This window comes from Python bivittatus, unplaced genomic scaffold (assembly GCF_059951505.1).
Source record: "Python bivittatus isolate LINGU-HERP-01145 unplaced genomic scaffold, Pbiv_v1 ctg000370_np1212, whole genome shotgun sequence".
Lineage (NCBI taxonomy): Eukaryota > Metazoa > Chordata > Lepidosauria > Squamata > Pythonidae > Python > Python bivittatus.
In genome coordinates, this window is record NW_028277062.1 from 4,091,010 (window position 1) to 4,109,102 (window position 18,093).

General features: G+C 56.1%; 2 protein-coding genes across 5 annotated transcripts; both read right to left on the bottom strand.

Annotated features, from left to right (window-relative positions):
• Positions 1-107: 107 nt before the first annotated feature.
• On the bottom strand, positions 108-8,588 carry TRAPPC14 (trafficking protein particle complex subunit 14). Of its 2 annotated transcripts, none has more exons than XM_088142343.1 (11): positions 8,036-8,588; positions 7,869-7,964; positions 7,669-7,798; positions 7,486-7,572; positions 7,220-7,340; positions 6,346-6,493; positions 6,137-6,219; positions 1,662-1,825; positions 1,292-1,446; positions 918-1,111; positions 108-348 (listed from the first exon to the last, which is right to left on the bottom strand). In XM_088142343.1, the coding sequence occupies exons 1-11, from the start codon at positions 8,393-8,395 to the stop codon at positions 177-179; spliced, it is 1,710 nt and encodes a 569-aa protein (XP_087998469.1). In that variant the 5' UTR covers positions 8,396-8,588; the 3' UTR covers positions 108-176. The 2 variants fall into 2 exon arrangements, with proteins under 2 accessions (XP_087998469.1, XP_087998471.1); XM_088142345.1 differs by having other exon boundaries at positions 108-748; positions 8,036-8,587.
• Positions 8,589-10,259: 1,671 nt separating this feature from the next.
• GAL3ST4 (galactose-3-O-sulfotransferase 4) lies at positions 10,260-17,470 on the bottom strand. Of its 3 annotated transcripts, none has more exons than XM_015890406.3 (4): positions 17,162-17,470; positions 15,668-15,826; positions 14,889-15,216; positions 10,261-14,321 (listed from the first exon to the last, which is right to left on the bottom strand). In XM_015890406.3, the coding sequence occupies exons 2-4, from the start codon at positions 15,817-15,819 to the stop codon at positions 13,470-13,472; spliced, it is 1,332 nt and encodes a 443-aa protein (XP_015745892.2). In that variant the 5' UTR covers positions 15,820-15,826; positions 17,162-17,470; the 3' UTR covers positions 10,261-13,469. The 3 variants fall into 3 exon arrangements, with proteins under 3 accessions (XP_025030723.1, XP_015745892.2, XP_087998472.1); XM_088142346.1 differs by having other exon boundaries at positions 17,017-17,470; XM_025174955.2 differs by having other exon boundaries at positions 10,260-14,321; positions 14,889-15,213; positions 15,668-17,470.
• Positions 17,471-18,093: the final 623 nt, after the last annotated feature.

Sequence of the window (18,093 nt, forward strand, 5' to 3'; positions counted from 1 at the left end):
GGGAGGGCTACAGACTTGCCCTCTCCCATCTGAGAATACAGCAGGTACTGGGAGAGAAGGAAGATGGCAGGGCTCCTCTGGGAAGGAGCCATCTTCCATGTCACACCCTGTGGCCTAATCCAGTGCGAAAAGGAAAAACCAGCTTGGGAATGTCTGGCAGCTAAAGTACCCTTCTACTAGCATTGCCTTTTAATGGTGACATCCACTGCTGTTCGTACCTCGGTTTTGGGGTGGGTGGGGGAGCTGCTCCCTTCTCTCTTGGCTTCCAGGCTGTTCCCACAGAGGACAATGAAAATCTCATCGCTGAAGGAGCGTGAAGAAAGCAGGGTGGGCAAGGGGCAGCAGTACCTGGAGAGGAGAATGGTGCCACAGTTGGGAGACTTGGCAAGGGTGCAGCTTAAGGGTCCTTTTGAGGAGGGGGGGAATGACTGGAAGAAGGGGGGGTAGCCCCGTGAAGTTCAGGTGGCTGGAGCAGAACGTTTTCTGATCGTGGCCTGGAGAGACTGGGTGGCAGATACCGTGGGTTGGTTCCAGGGGGAGGCTGAATGCAGCCAGCGCTGCCCCTTCTGGGGGAATGGAGGGGCCCCTCTTCTGTCATGTTACAGGTGCTAGCACCAGCACCTTGCACTCTCGTTTGGCAATTTTGTCAAGGGAAAGAGCGGCCTTGTCCGGGGGCAAGTAAAGGGGGCGGCCCACTGGGGAGCCTACTGGGGGGGTGATGGCCCGGCGTTCCATGACACTTCCTGACCTGTTAGGGGGAGGGAGAGAGAGAGAGAGAGAGCACACGTCAACAGGGCAAAGCAGGAGTCTCTCGTTTTTTCTCCCCAGTGTGCCTGATGTCTGCAGAACCCAGTGTTGGTTCTCCCCAGCCACTCCCCCCACCACCACCAAGGAAGAGCTTCCTCTACAGCACCCACCTCAGGAGGTGTCCCCGTGCTGGCTGCTGGTGCGAGAAGCTCTGGGAGCGCCCAAGGCTGGCCTGATGACGCCCCACCAGCTCCCGGACCGCTGGGCTCCCAGGGCTGCTTTTGCGGGAGACTGGCCGGGCCTCTGGGGGTGGGTTGGAAACGCTGGCTGTGAACTGGAGCTTCAGCTTCATGTGCTGGGACAACTGGGCAGGGAAAGGAGGAGAGGAAGAGTCAGCTTATCTTGGCTGGTGTGGGCATTCTGTAATGCAATGCTGAAACTGGGTTTAACTAAGGTATGTCATCTCACAGCGGGCAGGAGGATCCTGGCTTGTTAAGCCAGCTGATGTCATGTCTATGTTTGGTCAACGTGTGTGGGCATTTACCTCGAATAAGCCAGCACGCAGGGCCTGGAATGTGACACAGAAAGTGCGGGCGCTGCCCTTGCGGGAGAATCCTAGGTTGTTGAGAGGGGTGTGGCACACAATTGAATCTTGAGTGTCTTGCGTGGCACGGCATTCATCGCAGGCCAGCTTCTTCCCTAAGGGTCCGGGGTCAGAGCAAGGACAGTTAGGAAACGTAGGCATGGGTTTGTACAAAGACCCAGCGTGCTCCCAAACTGATGCCTCAGGGAACCCCCGTGCAACCAGTAGCTGCAAATCAGCCAAACTTCCCTAGAACAGCTCGCCCTATCTTCCTGAAGAGTTACGCATCCCATCCTTCTGGTAACCGTCCTGCCCCACCCTGGCCACTCACCTGCAGCAGCACTTTCTGGTGTCCACACCAAGCGCACCGCCAGGAAGTCCTGCAAGTTGTTGATGAGTGTGTACGTGACTACAAAGCGTCGATGCAAGACAACTGGTGACTCGCATTCTGCAGTCATCACAAACCTGGGACGGGCAAGACGGATGCTTGGCAGCCTAGGAGAAAAAGTGAGAGAACGTGTGTCTTCACGCCTGCGTGCCCTAAAGCCACTCTGGCCTGAAGTTCTTAGATTTTGATCCTGCCTTTCCTTTGGTATCTCAAGGGGGTGGAAGTGGCACGCTCTCTAGCTTGTTTCTCCTCAAGGTAACAGAGAGTTGGGCTGACACAGAACACTGGGCCCCAATTCACTCTGAGCTTTTGCTGCCCCAGGTGCACCAGAGAACCCTTGTGGTCCTTTCCACCGCACACCTCTATGATTCTGGGCCTCCCCAGCCTCTAAACGCCACATCCCCTCTGTAGGAGAGGGCAATGTCTACACACAGGAATAAATTAAAAAGGCAGCCTACATACTTTAAAACCAGGCTTTGAACTCTTCTCCAGGAGTTCTTTTGTTCGCTACTGCAAGTGAAAATGGCCACTGCAGGTTATCAAAAGCCTTTTCTTCATCTAGGAAGATTAGAATACTTCAAGCAGGTCCCTGGCCTCTACATCCATGGAGAGGAATATAAGCTTAAATGTTTTGCAGGTGATGGAGTACAAAGTGCATTAAGACAGTTGATGAAAATAATCCAAGGCTTTGGAGAATTCTCCAGGTATAAAATCAATGTTCAAAAAGCAAAAATAATTGCAAGATACTTTATGCAAGAAGATTTCCTATGGAAGGAATCTGGCTGCCAGATAATAGATTCAGTGAAGTATCTGGCTTTGTATCTGACAGGCAGCAATCAAGAAGTATATCAAAACAATTATGTTAAACTAGGGAAAGAAATTTAAAGAGAGGTGAAAAAACTTAAAGATGTCTTGGTTAGGATCAGCTGCAACTATTAAGATGAATGTATTACCCAAGATACACTACTTGTTTCAAGTGGTGCCAATTCTAATCCCAGAAAAAACATTACAAGAATGGCAAAAAACTGTTAATAAATTCATATGGAGTGCGAAAAAAACCTAGAGCAAAATTCAAAATTTGATAAGACTCAAAAGAGAGAGATGGTCTTGCTCTTCCAAAATTCAAATTATAGAGCAAGGTGTCTGTCATGGCTAACAGAATGGATAATATCCCTGAACAGGAGAATGTGAATATTGGGAGGAGTCGGCCTAGCTAATGGGCTTCGCAGATACTGTATTAACGGTACAGGGATATGAAAGTGGACAAAAATGGAAAAGAACATATTCTAAGATGATAAAAGTATGGAACCTTAAGTCTAGTAACTTTGCTGCTAGCCTCTCCTTTAAATGCTTTTCATGTTAGAGATAACGATAGTAAGAAAAGTGCAATTACTTATACAGCTATATAATACAGCTATGGTCCATTCGGGCTCCATGAATAGACTAAAAACACAGAAAGAACTACTTGATGAAGGCCAGAATATACCACGATTGATGTACTTGCATCATTTGTTGGAAGAACAAAACCTGGCCTAAAAAACGAGGGATGGCTTCTAAGAAAAAGGACAGAATTTGAAATACTCATACAAAATCAAGGCTACCTACTATATAAACTCTTACTTAGATTTGATATGGTGTAGTAGCAATGTGGAAGACCATTGTTATTTCTAGCAGTTTAGGTGACATATTTTGATTTCACCTGCACATTTTAAGAAAGTACACTCTGAGTCATAGTAAGGTGTAGCCAGTGCTTTGACAATTGGCAAAACATACGGGCACAGAACAAAGTAAAAATTGTGTGATAAAATAGATGCAAAACTATTTTACAACAATGAAAATTTGGAACAAATCTATAAAATTCACCCCAAGTTATCAACTAAAAGAAAACTGGTATAAAATGTTCTATAGAAGGTAAAAAGGTAATGGATGGGGATTATGTTTGGGGGAATTGCAAAGATATCCTGAAGTGTGACTCACCCACCACAGCCCTCTCTAGATACATTTCTGAGAAGGGGATAAAGATTGAAGCAAATACCAATTGTCCAATTTTATTTTTCATTAAATGCATTTCTGAACAAGCTGGCACCAGGCAAGCTGCATTATTAAAAGGAAATATGCAGAACCACAATCCCCGAGTTGTGCAGCGAACCCCTGATGTTTGTGGTGGGTTGCATACATCTCATTTCTCGGCCCCCCCGAAGCCACTGGGAAGAGTCCCGTTAGTTTGGAGTGAAGGATCATCAGTATAATGATGCTCCTTAGCTGTGCACCTCCACTCAGAGCTGAACAGGAGCTGTTGTAGAAGTTCTTATCCTGCGTCTGAAGGCTAACCCCCAGGCAAGACAGCTGGGACTGAACCTCAGCCCTGGGTGGCTCTGGAAAGAGCCGGTTTCCCCAGAAGGAGAGGTCTGCAACCTGAGAGTGTTCCCGCACTCATGGCGCTAGCCAGATCAGCAGCCAGGAACGTGCAAGATGAGCTTTGCAGCCCTTGTTCAAGCAGCGGCCACGTAGGCCCTCGTTATCCCCAAGTCTCCTCCAAGCCAGTCTGCTGGGAAAGGGGAGAGTCAGGCCCCCTCAGACTGGGATATGGATCAGGATGGGCTCCCAGCTGCAGCGCTTCTCCTAGAAAACCTGGCCAGCTCCTGCACTGACCTTCACCGAAAAGGAGGGAAGATGCCAGCTTCTCCAAGAGTAGTATCTGTGCTTGGCTTCCAAGCCATGGCAGTGGACTATTTTATGTTGTGCTGAGTTTGAAGAGTTGTAATGTTTATGGCTTCTGTGATTTGATTTGTAAACTGCCTTGAGATGTGTAATTGTGGCAATACAGAAATACTGAAACTAAAAATACCCAACATATATAGTATTTGCGCAAAATTTCCTAACAGGAAGAACTGTTCAGTCCTGAAACTGACTTCCTCAGCTCCTGGTGGTCCCTCCTTCATTGGAGGTGCTCAAACAGGCTGGATGGCCATCTGCTGGGGGTGCAGAGCAGTAGCATTGGATCCCTGTCCCGGGGGGAGGGGGGATAGACTAGAGGATCTCAGGGGTACCCTCCAATCCCTACAGGCGAAGCGCCTCCTTATGCTCACGGCTGCCTGACACTGAAGCGTCACTTTCAGCGTAGCAGTTCCCAACCAGTTTCTTTATGCTGGCTGTTCCGGCATCTCTGAATGCTTTAAGGACAAGGAGTTGGCAACGGGGCAGCTGCTAAATGGGGTTCACAGAACATCAAAGTTAAATAAAAAGTATTTTTAAAAATAAAATGCCCAATATTCCACAAGACTTGTTTGTGTGCCTATATAAAACCATAAGAGAGGTTTTGATATTTGTGGCTTTCCTTAATATGTGCCTGTCTGGCCATCCCCACTAGGAACCCTGGGCCACACCCTGGAGATCCCATGTCCCTGGACCAGAGCTGCGCTCCACTGCTTTAATAACAAAACAAAACCCTCATGACCATGCCAGGGGGTGGGGGGTATCCAGACACTGGCAGCAGCTGGCCCCCACTTGTCCGTGTGGTCATACTACAATGTGTCTAAGCTGACTGAATCTGCCAATCATGGTGGCCATTTTTACCTGGATGATGCAGACATTTCATCAACACCAAAGTGAAGCAGGCCACTAAAAATTCTCCATTTTAGGCTTCACGTGTTGCTCTGTCAGTCAAGAGGCAGCCTGGTTGGGTAACCCCAGGTAGACATGACATACGCTGATACCCCACAGTAGACCTTTCGTGGTGAAGGCCTTGTGGGCACATCCTGCTGGGTTCCGGCCACACACTGCCCAACTTTTCTGCCTAGCAGCCTGGCCTCCAAGTGTCAGCCATTTGCAGGGTCCCTCCCTGAAGCTCTGTGGTGAAGTCCTTGTGGCCTGAAGGGTTAGCAGTGCTTGACATAGCTGCCCTCTGCCCCCAGCACAGGCCTGAATGTGGCGGACCACCGGCTCCAGGACTACTTTCTGATAGCAGCAGCCTGAATGAAGGAAAAGGAGATTGTGGAGGGAGTACGGCGAGCAGAGGTGGCAGAGGGCACCTGGCAAAAGGAGACCATGGAGACTTTATCTAGTTTGTGACTGTGGAGAGGTGGGAGCAGACGCAAAGGGAGCATGGGGGAAAGGAGGGCGACCGGCTGCTGCACACTTCACCTCCAGCTTCAGCTGGTCTCTGCTCATGCCAAGGCTGGGCAGCTTATCCTGCAGACCCCTGAGGCTTCCAAGGGACTTTGGGGCTCTTCTTGTCCTTCCAAGCCAGGAGGACCCTCCCCTGCTATACTGTCAAGGGGCCCTCCCTCATCTCTGGTGCCAGCCAGAATCTCCTCAGAGCACCCTGGGGCTGGCCATGTTCTTCTTCCTGGGCCTCCAAAGAGAAGGGCCAGTTCTTGGCATGGGCTTTGGCGGAGGGTGCCGAAGGAGTTGCTCACCTGTAGTGCGTGTAGATGCTGCTCGTGAATGGTAGCTTGGGGGTCGACCACTGCACCACCGCGATGAGAGGAACCTCAAGGCCCTGTAATTGTCAGGCGAGAATGACTGGCAGGCCCCCTGCCTCCCTCTCCCACTCGGCGCTGCACGTGCCCGGGCAAGGAGGGGCCTTCCTGAGGTCACGCGGCAAGGCCCTGTTGCGGAATCTCACCTCTTTGGTGCTGTCAGGTGGCTGCTCTGGCGCCTGCAGCTGGAAAAGGAAGTTTTGTTCTTCAAGCGCACGGAGGGAGCACGGCCAAGTGGAGGTGGCAGAGGGGACCTGGCAAAAGGAGGCCATGGAGACTTCGCCGGACTGGTGGCTGTGGAGAGGTACGAGCAGAAGCATGGGCAGCGTAAGAAAAACGTGCAACCGTTTCCCAGCCCCCTCCCTCCCTCCCTCTCTCTCACGCACACACACACCTGCTTTCCCTGCAAACACCAATTCTAGGCATTAGATGGGGGGGCAGGGGGGAGTACTGCCTCTGCCCACAGCCCGCCATGGCTGGGAAAAGAGAAGGATTTAATGCCAGGTTCTGCCATGCAAAAGAAGCTCCCTTCAGAGCTCATGGAGGAGAGCAGGGGGCACCCCTTGAGGCAAATGCAGGGCACGAGCTCCTGGCATCTGCCTTCCCAGCAGCTTCTCCTCAGCCCCTCCTCAGCCCCTCTTGGGAGCAGCCCAAGGTGACCCCCCAGGAATGAGAAGCCTAACCCTTCCGTGGCTTTCTCCTTTTTTGTGTAATGGCCACTTCTGGCAAACCGGCCTGCATCTGTCCCCCTCCCCAGAAAGCAAAATCCCCCGATGGGCAAGGTGAGGGAGAAGTACCTGCTGTGGCTCGTCCAAACACCAGTCCTTGAACTGGCATTCAGAGAAAGTTGGGTTCAGTGAATGGGCCCACTGAGACTTGGTTTGGGCTATTAAAAAGCAAACATCTGTGGGCGTGTTTTGAACATTTAGAAGAGCAGGGAATGGCAATTAGATGCCCCCCCCCGTCCCAGCCCCTCCTCGTCCCTCCTCAGACCCCCTGCCCCAGGGCTTGCCCTCTTACCAGACATCATCAACTAGCAAGACGGAGCCATCTGGCATCATGGGAAGGTAACTGGCGTTAAAATTGGGCAGGATCCGCACGTCCCACACCGAGAGCTCGTCCTGGGAGGCGGCATTCAGAACTGGGAGGAGAGAGGTGGGCGAAGAAGGGGGAGGGTGGGCCCATGAGGGGCCGCAGGCCGAGAGACAGGCAGCCCCCGCCTGCCCGGCAGGGCTTGGCTTCTCCCCTCCCCTCCCCTCCCCTCCCCTCCCCTCCACGCAGTGCACCTTTCAGCACCATCAGGGGCTTCCCGGACACGCTGAGCTGCTGGCACTTCAGCTCCGGGGGCGGCAGCACGGTCAGCATGGTGCTCACTGTAAGCCAAGAACAGAGGTCGGCACTCATCGCTCCCGGTGGCCGGCGGGGATGGCTCCGCCGGCGCGGCGCGGTGCGGCGCGGCTGGGACTCACCTTGCGCCTTGAAGGCCCCCTGCTCCTCGCGGAAGGTCTGGGAAGGGGCCCTATCCTGCAGGATGCTGAGGTAGCCGCGCTCCCGGACCTCGCCCCTCTCCTGGTCGCGCCTCCAGACGGTCGCCACGATCTGCGGAAGAGCGGGCATCACCGCCGGGCAACCCGCTGGCGGGGGGGTGGGGGTGGGGGCCGGGGCTTACTTTGGCCTTGGCGGTGCCGGGGGGCAGCCTGTCCAGGGAGATCGTCAGCGGGAAGATCACCTCGTCGGTGGACACGATGGGCTCCTCGGGCGGCACCTGCGGGGGGGGGGCAGGTCAGGACGGTGGCGGCGCCAGCGGGCCCCGCCGCCCCCCGGTCCCGGCCTTACAGCCGCCGCGCTGGCTCCCGGGGTGCCGCGGCCGTGGGTCAGCAGCGCCCGGCACGCCCGGAAGACGCCCGCGCCCGCCTCCGCCTCGCCGAGCAGGGCCTCGTCCGCCGCGCCAACGCCCGCCGCGCCGACGCTGGCCAGGGCCGAGAGCGAGCCGGCCAGCTCCCCCCAGGGCGGCCGGGCGGCGCCGCCGGCCCCCGCGCGGCAGCGCAGCACCAGCAGGAAGCGGACCGTCTCGCCCAGGTAGAGGTGGTTCCGCCGCGGCAGCGCCCGGTACCGGCCCGGCTCCGCCAGGAGCGCCTCGCGGGCCGGGAAGGGCACGGCCGGGAAGTACATGAAGTAGTCGCACTGCGACTCCATGCGGGCCGGGCGGCGGGCCGGCTCCCAGCCGGCTCGGACGAGGCTGCGGCGGCGGCGGCGGCGGCGGCGGCGGCACGGCACGGCATCGGCGGCCGGGGGCGCCCGGGTCGGAGGAGGGGCGCTGCAGGAGCGGCGGAGAGGCAGGCGGGTGGGCGCGGCGCGGCGCAGGGCCGGGGCGGGGCGCGGCGGCAGGCACTGCCTCCCGCCCGCCCCTTCCTCGGCCGCGGCGGCGGGCTTCCTTCCGCGGGAGGCTTCGCCGCCCCCTTGCCTTCGGCGTGGGCCGCGGGCGGGCGGCGGCGGCGGCGGCGGCGGCGCAGGCCCGAAGGAGCGAGCCCGAGGCGTCCTTCCCGGCCGGAGAGTCGGGCGGCCGTGACGCCGCCGCCGCCGCCGCGCGCTCCGCGTTAAGAAACGGGGCCTCGGTCGCGCTGCCGGAATCCTGCTAACGCGGGTACAGAGGAATACGGTGCAGCTCAGAGGCTCGGGGGCCGTTCGCACGCTCGGTGTTTCTGGGTAAGCGTGACCCCGATGCGCTCTGTTCTCCACACGAGCCCTGACACGGGGCAAGGAGCCCCCCGCTGGACGGATGCGTCGGAAACGTTGCACTCGTTCACGGATGTATTGAGGAAGGCGACCCGCAGCCAAAACAGGCAGCCTGAGCGGCAGCGAAGCACTTCCGACGACCGACCGACAGTGGACCGTCCCGCGTTTCAGCCTTGCGGAACTGCTTCAGCTCGGGGGCGCGGGGGGGGGGGGGGGGTTCCTGGCGTGAACTGCCACTTGTGGGGGATTACGGTCAGGACGTTGACTTGGCCTTTCCAAGCATGAACTTCCTTCTGCCTTAACCATTCTTTGGACGTTTTGGGCTCACAGCCGTTTTCCTGTAGCATTTGCTGGTCAAAGTGGTCCCCGGTTTAAGGATGACCTATAGTTAAGAACGGAGCCTATGGTAGCAAAAGTCAAGTTAAATACACAGTGATTCAAGTTAAAGACACAATGGTTCGACTTCGTTATGCAATACTACTTATACAGTATTATTGTATAATACTGTTCTGGCTTACGTACAAATTCAACTTATGGACAGACCTTGGGAATGGAACTTGTTGCTAAACTGGGGTCCAATTCAGAATTCATGGTTCCATCAATGATGGCAAGCCATCCTGGTCCAGAGGCAGCAAAGCAGGCCCACGTTGTGATACTGCTGCCACCATGTTTCTCAACTGGGATAAGGTTCTTATGCTGAAATGTAGTGTTTGATTTTCGCCAAACATAACCCTTTTCATTCAAGCCAAAAAGTTCTATTTTGGTCTCATCCACCCACAGAATATTCTTTCAATAGCCACCTGGCTTATCTATGTGGTCTTTTGCAAACCGTAGAGGGGAAGCAGTGTTCCTTTTGGAGAATCATGGCTTTCTCCTTGCAACTCTGCCATGCACACCGTTGTTGTTCAGTGTTCTCCTGATTCTGGTCTCATGAACACTGACATTTACCAATGCAGTAGGCCTCTAGTTCCTTAGATGTTACCCTGAAGTTGAGACTTACCAGAGTAGTATATGCCTCACTCTTGGTGTGATCTGGGGTGGCCGACCACTTCCGGGGAGGGTAACAATGCTGTTGAATTGCCTCCATTTGCACACAATCTGCCTGACGGTGCACTGGTGGAATCCAAACTTTTTTGGAAATAGTTTTGTAACCTTTTCCAGTCTGGTGAACATCAACAACTGTTTTGCAGAGGTCCTCAGAAATCTCCTTTATTCAAACCATGACATGCTTCCACATATCTGTGTTGTGAAGATCAGACTTTGATAGCAAACACCCAGATTTCTTTTTTTTTTTAATAAGGCAGGACCTCCCACACTCATGCCTGATTATCATCTCATTGACTGAAACACCTGACTCTAACTTCCCCTTCAAATCGTAGTGGTTCACCTACTTTTGCCACACACAGATATGTAGCTTTGGATCATTTTCCTCAATAAATAAATGAACAGGTATAATGTTTTTGACTCATTTGTTTAATTTATGTGCCATCAACTTGTTTTCTACTCCTAGCGACCACATAGATAGATTTTCCCCATGACGATCTATCGCTAACCTGTTCTTCCAAGTCTCCCAACGGTGCACTCCTTGCCACCCTCCACCCTGCTGCTGGTCATCCTCTTCTGTCCATGGTCTTCTCAGGTGTCTTCTCCAACACCAACATTCAAAAGCATTACTACTCTTCCTATCCTGCTTCTACAAAGTCCAACTTTTGCTCCCACAGAGGGTCACAGGGATTGAGTTTGCTTCATCTGGTGTTAGGACTTCTGTGGAGTACAGATGATATCTGAAGTCATATTTTGGCAGAAATACTGAAAATTCAAACGGATTCACAAACTTTAAAGCACCACTGTAGGTACCCATTCATGACCTTGGGATAGGGAGGCATCACTGTTTGAGCCATGAAGGGAACAGAAATCCCATCCAATTCAAAGAATGAATTTTCCAGTTTCCCATCTTGTCTCTGAGCCAAGGAGCCTTTGCAATCTTAGAAGTGAAGAAGTGAATCACAGAATCCAAGGGTTGGGATGGACTTTAGAGGTCTTCTAGTCCAAGTGTTGCTCACTGCAGAATCCACTACGACGTTAGGGTTAGGGTTCCTCAGGGAGAAGGGCGGCGGCAGTGAGAAAGTACCAGCTAGTCCCATGCACCTGGATAGGAGGAAGGCAAAGCCAAAAGAGACCTGTCCTGCCACCAGCATGTCACTCCTCTGGGCATTGGCATTTCGTAAAAGCAGAATTCATTCTTGAGAAACGTCCCTCTCTGGAGAGTAGCATCTAAGGGTAAAAGGTGCGTTAGGAACACAAAACAAGTAGGACTCAGACTATACCAATCAATTGATGTGGTTTAATTTTTTAAACTGATATTCTCCTTTTTGAAAGTTAACACAGTAACAAGATTATACAAGGAAAAAAAAATCTAAACTGCATCCTGGCCCAAAATGCTGGAAAGAGCCATTGCAATTTGAGAGCTCCACAGTGTGAACACAGATTGTACCAGAGGCGGCTAGTGCCGGCCTGGCTTTTGGGTTGACCTGGCTATTAGGGGCAATAAAAATCAAAGGGCCCAGAGCAAGCTGCGAATCTGAGCTATTGTAGCAGCAGAGTTGATGACCCTGAGGTTCTTGTTGTTTCACTGGTGCCAGGGAGGAGTCCGGGTTTGTCAGGATCTGGGCAATCTGGATGATCCCAAAGATGGTTCAGCTTCCAGCCCCAGCCATGGGCCTGCCTCCCCATCCAGCAGGAAGACCAAGAGATGACACGGTTCTTAGGTTTCTGCAGCTGGAGAGTTATGCACACACGTGATTCTTTCTCCCCAAGAGTTAAGCATGCATCACTTAAGAGTGTTCAGACCAGTCCTCCTTTCAGCACTCCATGCCACAGTCCTGCAACCTGTTGTTGTAGATAGAGGGTAACGGGTGAAGATGAGTCAGCCCTTGCAGCATGGGAAGAGACTGGAGATGGGAGCTTCTGAAGCACCACACCAGCAGCCGGACTCTGCTAATGGTTACTGGGAACACCCATGGCTCGCTTCCCAGGATTGTGTGGGATGATGGCTATTTCTTTGCCCCACCCTTCTGCACAGTTGAACTTCGCTCTTCAGGGGCAGCAAAATCTTGGTTTTTCTTTTTGCCAAGTGGCAGCCAGACTACTGACGCTCATGCCAAGGGATGGCTGGGCTACGGTGCCGCCCCTCTTCCCATCCTCCTGGGACCAGGCAGCGAGGGGGAAGGTTGTGTGTTTTTTCTCCAGGATCTTTTGTTCAGGCTAAAAAGAGAAGCAATCTGTGCTGGACAGAGCAAAGCCTGCCTAATCCCTGCGCCCGACTTAGCCTCGATGCCCCGGCAGGATTAAGCCCATAAGCAGGTCATCTGTGCCGCCTCGCCCTCCCTTCTGCTCCTGTCCACAGGTTGCTGCCCTGAAGTCCCCCTTGGGCTGCCTGGCAGGACTGCTGGCTTGGCTGAGGTGGGGCTGGATTTAGGCAGGCAAAGCTAAGCAAATTATAGGGTCTCACAGTCTGAAGGGGCCTCTCAACATCTCAGGGTGCTTTTTATGTGTCGCAGTTTTATTAGTTTGTATAGGAAACTCTCCATAAATTAAGCCCTTCAGATTGGCTCACATGACTCTCAACAATTGATTAATTATTAAAACAATGACTGTTTCCTCGCCGTCTGTTCAAAGAGGGCAACGCTAACCGTAACCCTAACCCATCATGGGTCGGTTGTGCGTCTTGCTGGCATCCTCGTCAAGTTCGGTGGTTGCACAGCTTCATTCCCTCCTCACGTCTGCCAGCAGAGCCTCCACAGCTCCTTGGGCTGTGGGCCCAACTCCACCCTGGGCTCAGGGTTCCAAAATGTGGCCCCGCTGCCCAGTTGCTTGTGCTGCCAGGGGGTCCCTGCCTGGGAAGCCTTTGGTTCAGAAGAGGCGGCGGCCACCAGAGAGAGGGGCCGGGGAGGCCCATGGACAGCGGTGACTCCCCAGCCTTCCTGGTATGAACCCCGCTGCCTCTGTGGGTGAGACGGGGGCAGCAGTGGGGGAGAGCAGCACTCCATGGCCAGACAGCAGGCGCACGGGGGCCAAAGGATGGAACTAGGCAGTCCGAGGGCTCTCTGCACGCCAACCGCGCCACCCTAAGAACGCCGGGCTGCCAGGCTTTGAGAGGATGCCTTGTCGGGGGGTGGGGGGGTAAAACTGAGTGAACGGCCAGAGATTGTTAGCCAAGGGGGAGTGTTCACGCTCTCCCTGGCCAGTCAAAAGAAATCCTCCAACTAGCTCCTCCTCGGGCATCGCCAATTATGGAAGCTCCCATCATCAAGCTGCTGGGCGTGCCTGGTTTCCGAGAGGGTGCATAGCCCTGTATGTCTTGGAGTCTTCAACAGTCTCAAGCTGTTTGAAAGAATTGATAGCCCTTTGCATTTCAAAACGTGGAAATCTTCATGGCTTTTGACTGGCCTGGCATCACGCGTCCCTGCAGTTCCCATATGGTCCCTCTGCCTGCGGCATTCTGGGGGGAGTCTGGCAGAGCACGAGGGCCATGTCAATTGGGTGGCTGCTGCCAAGAGTTGTTGCGGGCTGCCTCCCCTCCCCGTCTGAGACCCATCGCCTTGTAGGCATGGGGAAACTGCTTGGCATCCAGGAGGTCCTTGTACTGGAGTTCAGGAGTGACCATCCGCTGACACACTACCTGGAGGCCAGATGCCAGGCTGGGCTGTAGAACATAGCCCAGGATTGGCACCTGCCCAAACTGGAAGGGGCGGATGCGCTCATCAGCAATGCGGCCTGGCTCCAGCGGCCCCCCGCCCTGTAAACAGCGCCGAGTTAGCTCTGCCCGCTGCTCCCGGAGAATAGCCACTTCCCTAGCCATGCGGGCACTGCCGAAGTGTTCCACACGTGCCCAGAAGGTGCGATTGAAATGAGCGTAGAGGTGCCAGTCCAGATGATTCCAAGCCCGGAGCCGAGCTGCGTCGGCAGGCCCCAGCTGGTGAACTGCCGCCGGATTGCGCAGGTTGTGCTGGAAAGCCACCACGTCCGCAAAGCTCCAGCAGAGGGCGCTGCGCAGGAGGACCAGCGACTCATCCATGTATTCTGTGAGCAGCACGAGGTGGAAAATGCGGTCCAGGCCCAGCAGGGCAGCGCGGATCGCAGCGGATCCGGGGCTCGCTGGTGGATCGAGGCCAAAATCAAACCACAGCAGGTTGCGGGCATAGTGGCTGCCACGCTCACCAGGCCGGTAGAAGTTCTGCGGGGAAGCCAGGAACTCGTGCAGCGAGCGAGCACGGCGGAAGGCAGGAACCACCCCCCGGTAATAGGAGAAAGCGGATTCAGCCAAGGAAGCTGGATCCCGCACGATGGAGAAATAGAAACTGTCTGGGGGCATCACCTTCTGGACCTGGAGAGGAACACGTGGATGTTAGTGCCAATGCCAAGCACAGGTGGCATCCCTGGAACAGACGGGCTCCTGCCTGCCTCGTTTGTGGAAGGAGGGAAGTTGGAGCGCAGGCCCAGCATGTGGGCATCAACTAAGGAAGAGACTGTGGGCTCAGCCAACTTCCTCCAGAGTCACTCACTCTGGAGGAAGTTGGCTGAGCCCACAGTGTTTTCCTTAGTTGATGCTTAGGAAGGGCGGTGATGCTGGCCGCAGGAAAAGCCCCTTTTGCCTGCCCCAAAGTTCTGTCCCTCCACATCTTCCCACGCTGATTTTCCATTCTCGATAAGCCTCAGCCAGCAGCGTCTTGGGAGAGGTGGCTCCTCACGGCCCCAGGCAGAAGTGAGGTTCTGCCCTGGACTGCTGCCACAGCCTGCAAAAGCCCCTTGGTGGAAGGGGCAGGAGGCTTAAGACCTCTGCGTGTGCCACCCCCCCAGCTTCTCACCTCCTCCTCCTCCTCCTCCTCCTCCTCCTCCTCAGGCAGTGCCCCTCCTGAATTCAGCCTTGCGGCTTTTGACTCCCCCCACATACCTCAAGCAAGTTGAAGCGCATGTGGTGGCAAAGGATGTCGAATGGGGGCCCCTCGGGGTGCCATCCTTTTACGTGCTGTGCCTGGAAAAGTTTGGGGTAGTTGAACTGGTAGCCGGCAGGCAGGGCAAAGCGCAGTGATCTTCTGTCCCCAAAGCGGTGCAGAATGTTGATGAGGGTGCTGCTTGCAGTCTTATGGGTCTTCAGGAAGACCAGGTGTTGCCGTGGCTGGCAGGAGACAAGGTGGCCGGTGGGCTCTTCCTTCCCTGCCCCCTCAGTTCCTGCTGAGGGGACCCGAGGTGTGGGGAGCAGTGGAGCCAAGAGGACCCTGCTGGAAGAGGTTGGAAGAGGGTGAGCCAGCTGACTCGGTGGCTTCTCAACCAGGGAATGGCTCAACTCCCAGTGACTTCCTGGAGAAGTCCACATAGATTTCCCGGCAGCAGGACGACAGGTGTTTGCCAGTGCCTCCTCTGGGGATGTTTTCAGCTCCCGTTCTGGCCTACATCCCTGGCGGTCAAGCCCTAACTAGGTCTGGTCCTGCTTAGCTCCCAAAAGGACGCAGCGTAACCTTGCACGGATGCAGCACACTGTGCCCACTGCACGCACACTGCATGGCCCTCATGGAACCGCTCGGTTCCCAGGCTGCATAGCAACCTTCTCTCCGGTCACTTGGAGCCTTTCTGGCCTACTCTAGCATGCTGCATGGCATGGTCCAGCCTCTCGCCCAGAAGGGCCCTGTGGTGGGCGAGCCCGAGATGCCAACGAGGGGGGGGAGGCATTACCTCTTTGGAAGGGAGAGCCCCAGGAGCTGGACGGTGAAGCCAATCATTGTGGAGGCAGCCAGAGCAGTCCAGAGCAAGGGCAGCCGACAGCAGCAGCAGCAGCAGCCGCAGCAGCAGCACCGCCACCGCTGCCCCCTGGAAGAGGTCCTCATCCTTCACCTTGGCAGGGCAGAGAGACAGCAGTGGTGGGAGAGCACCTGTGTCAAGCAGCGCCCAGAGATCCTGCCCTGTCCCTGTTCCCGTGGGCAAGCAGGAGCCCAGCCAGTGGCTTGCACACCGAGCATATCCCCTGGGATTGCCCGCAGGGCAGGAGGCTGCCCTCTGAACCTGCTCCTGTCTTGCAGGGGTCACCTGAGCCCTCATGGGGTGCTGGGAGAAGCACCCAACCATTTTAAATCCTCCTCAGCCAAGGAAAGCCTGGCCTGGCCTCTCCTTACCCTCTGATCCGCTGCCTGAAGCCCCCCCCCCGCATGCACAGCCCAGCCCAGCCGAGCCCGAGTCCAAGCCCAAGCCAGCTAGGCCTGAATCACGATAATGATGGATGGCCTGTTGTGGAAGAAAGACAGATAGCCAAGGGCCACCCGGATGCTCCTCTGGCCACTCCAAGACTGTGGGGGAGAGAAAGGGTCAAGGCTATGGGGAATACGGGGTAAAAGGAGTGATTCTTAGGGCCTTCTCGGAGTACTCCCCCTGCCCCCCCCCCCCGCAGTAGTCAAGCTAAGCCAAACCGTGCTGACAGGATCGGGTGCCTGCAGAGGGCCCCCTCCAATCCCAAGGACCTTTGTGCCCATTCCTCCTCCTCCACCCCTTCCTATCATCACGCCCAACTGCACAGCAAGCAGACCAGAGACCAGCCCCGGCACTGGGAGCTGTGCGTCCTTGCCTTCTTACAGCCACAGGTGATGGGGAAGCCCCCTGAGGAGGCTTGTGCAGACTCCTCAGCCACCTGCAGCTTGCCCCAGTGAGAGAGCATCCTGCCTGGCCATCCACCAGGCCGGGGGCCTCGCTGAACGCGAGACTGGCTTGCCTCCCGGGGGAGCGCCCCCCCCCCCCGACGCTGCGGGACTCATCCCGGAGCCGAGACAGGCCGCTTTCTCCATGGGCCCGCCCCGCCGCTCCCTGGCATCCGGAGGGCTGCTTCTGCCGGCCCGCCGTTCGCTGGCGCAGTCGGCGGGGAGGAGGCCAACTTCGCTCCCAGGCTGGACGCCTGCACCCACCAGGCGCCGAACCGAGCCCCTCGTGGGACTCGTTGAAAGGCCAGGGCTCTGGAGCCATAACCAAACCCGGCGCCTCCAGAGCACGTGCAGAGGGCCTCCCTGCAGTCGCCTCAGCCCGCCCGCTCCGCACACCTTCTGCCAGGCTTCGCGGGAGGAGATCCCCGGTGCGCGCGCCCGACCGTAAGCCGCGGCGCTTGGAGGGGGAGCGAAAGGCCCCCCGCCTCCGCCCGCTCCGCAGATCCTTCGGCGTCCCGAAAGTTTTCCCCGCCTGCCTTACCGAGAAAGAGCCGGAGGTCCTAGCGCGGTCCCTGCCCTCCCCACGGCTGCCCGGGTTCCCAGCCCACCCATTCGGGGAAGGGCGAGGGAGCGGGAGCAACCAGCGCCGCGGCGCCGACCGACGACCGTAGTCCGGAGCGGGAGGGCCGCTTCCGCCGCTCGCTCTCCCCGACCCCCTCCTCCTTTCTGCTGGCGTTCTCCCTCCGCCCCTTTTCTCCCAAACTTTTCTGGTCACTCGCGCGTTCTGCCCGCCTCCAAGGCTCTCCGTGGGCCTCCGGCTCCCCAATCACACGCGCCCCGCCCAGCGTGCTTCTTTGTGCCCCGCACCGTAGCACGCCCCCCGCGTCCCCCCGCCTAATGAAGCAGGCGGAAGGAGAGGCGAAGGCGAGGCGCCCGCTAAGCTCGTCCGTCCGTCCAGCCCGGCGTCTTGGACTCGAAACGTGCGCCGGTCGCTGCCGGGGCGTCCGGACCGTCCCCGCTCCAGCCTCCCGTCCCTGAAGCAGGGCCCTGTGGCTCTCCTGCCCAGATGCGCTGCCCCCTGTAAGCCTCCTGCGAGCCCTCTGCGCGGTGGAATAAAGCGCGCATTTTGCTCCCGGACAAGGACCCCGTTGTTAGGACTGCCTCGCCTGTTCCAGGGCTGACAATGAACTCTGGAAACAGCTGCTGGGGGTCGGGAGCGGGGCTGGAGGGCTGAACTCGCCTTCTGCCAGCCCCACTGATTTTTTTCTCCTCATCTCCCTTTCCACCCCATCTAGCGGCTGAGAAGATTTGTAGGCATTCCCAGCTTAGCTGGGGCATGGACAGAAACCCGTTTTCTGGGCCTGCACAATCCCTTGCCCCAAACTAAGCAAACGGGATAAATGGGTACGACTTATGCTCTCAGCCTCTTGTGGAGATGGGTGGCCTGGAAAGCGGTTCAGGGGAACCCAAGAG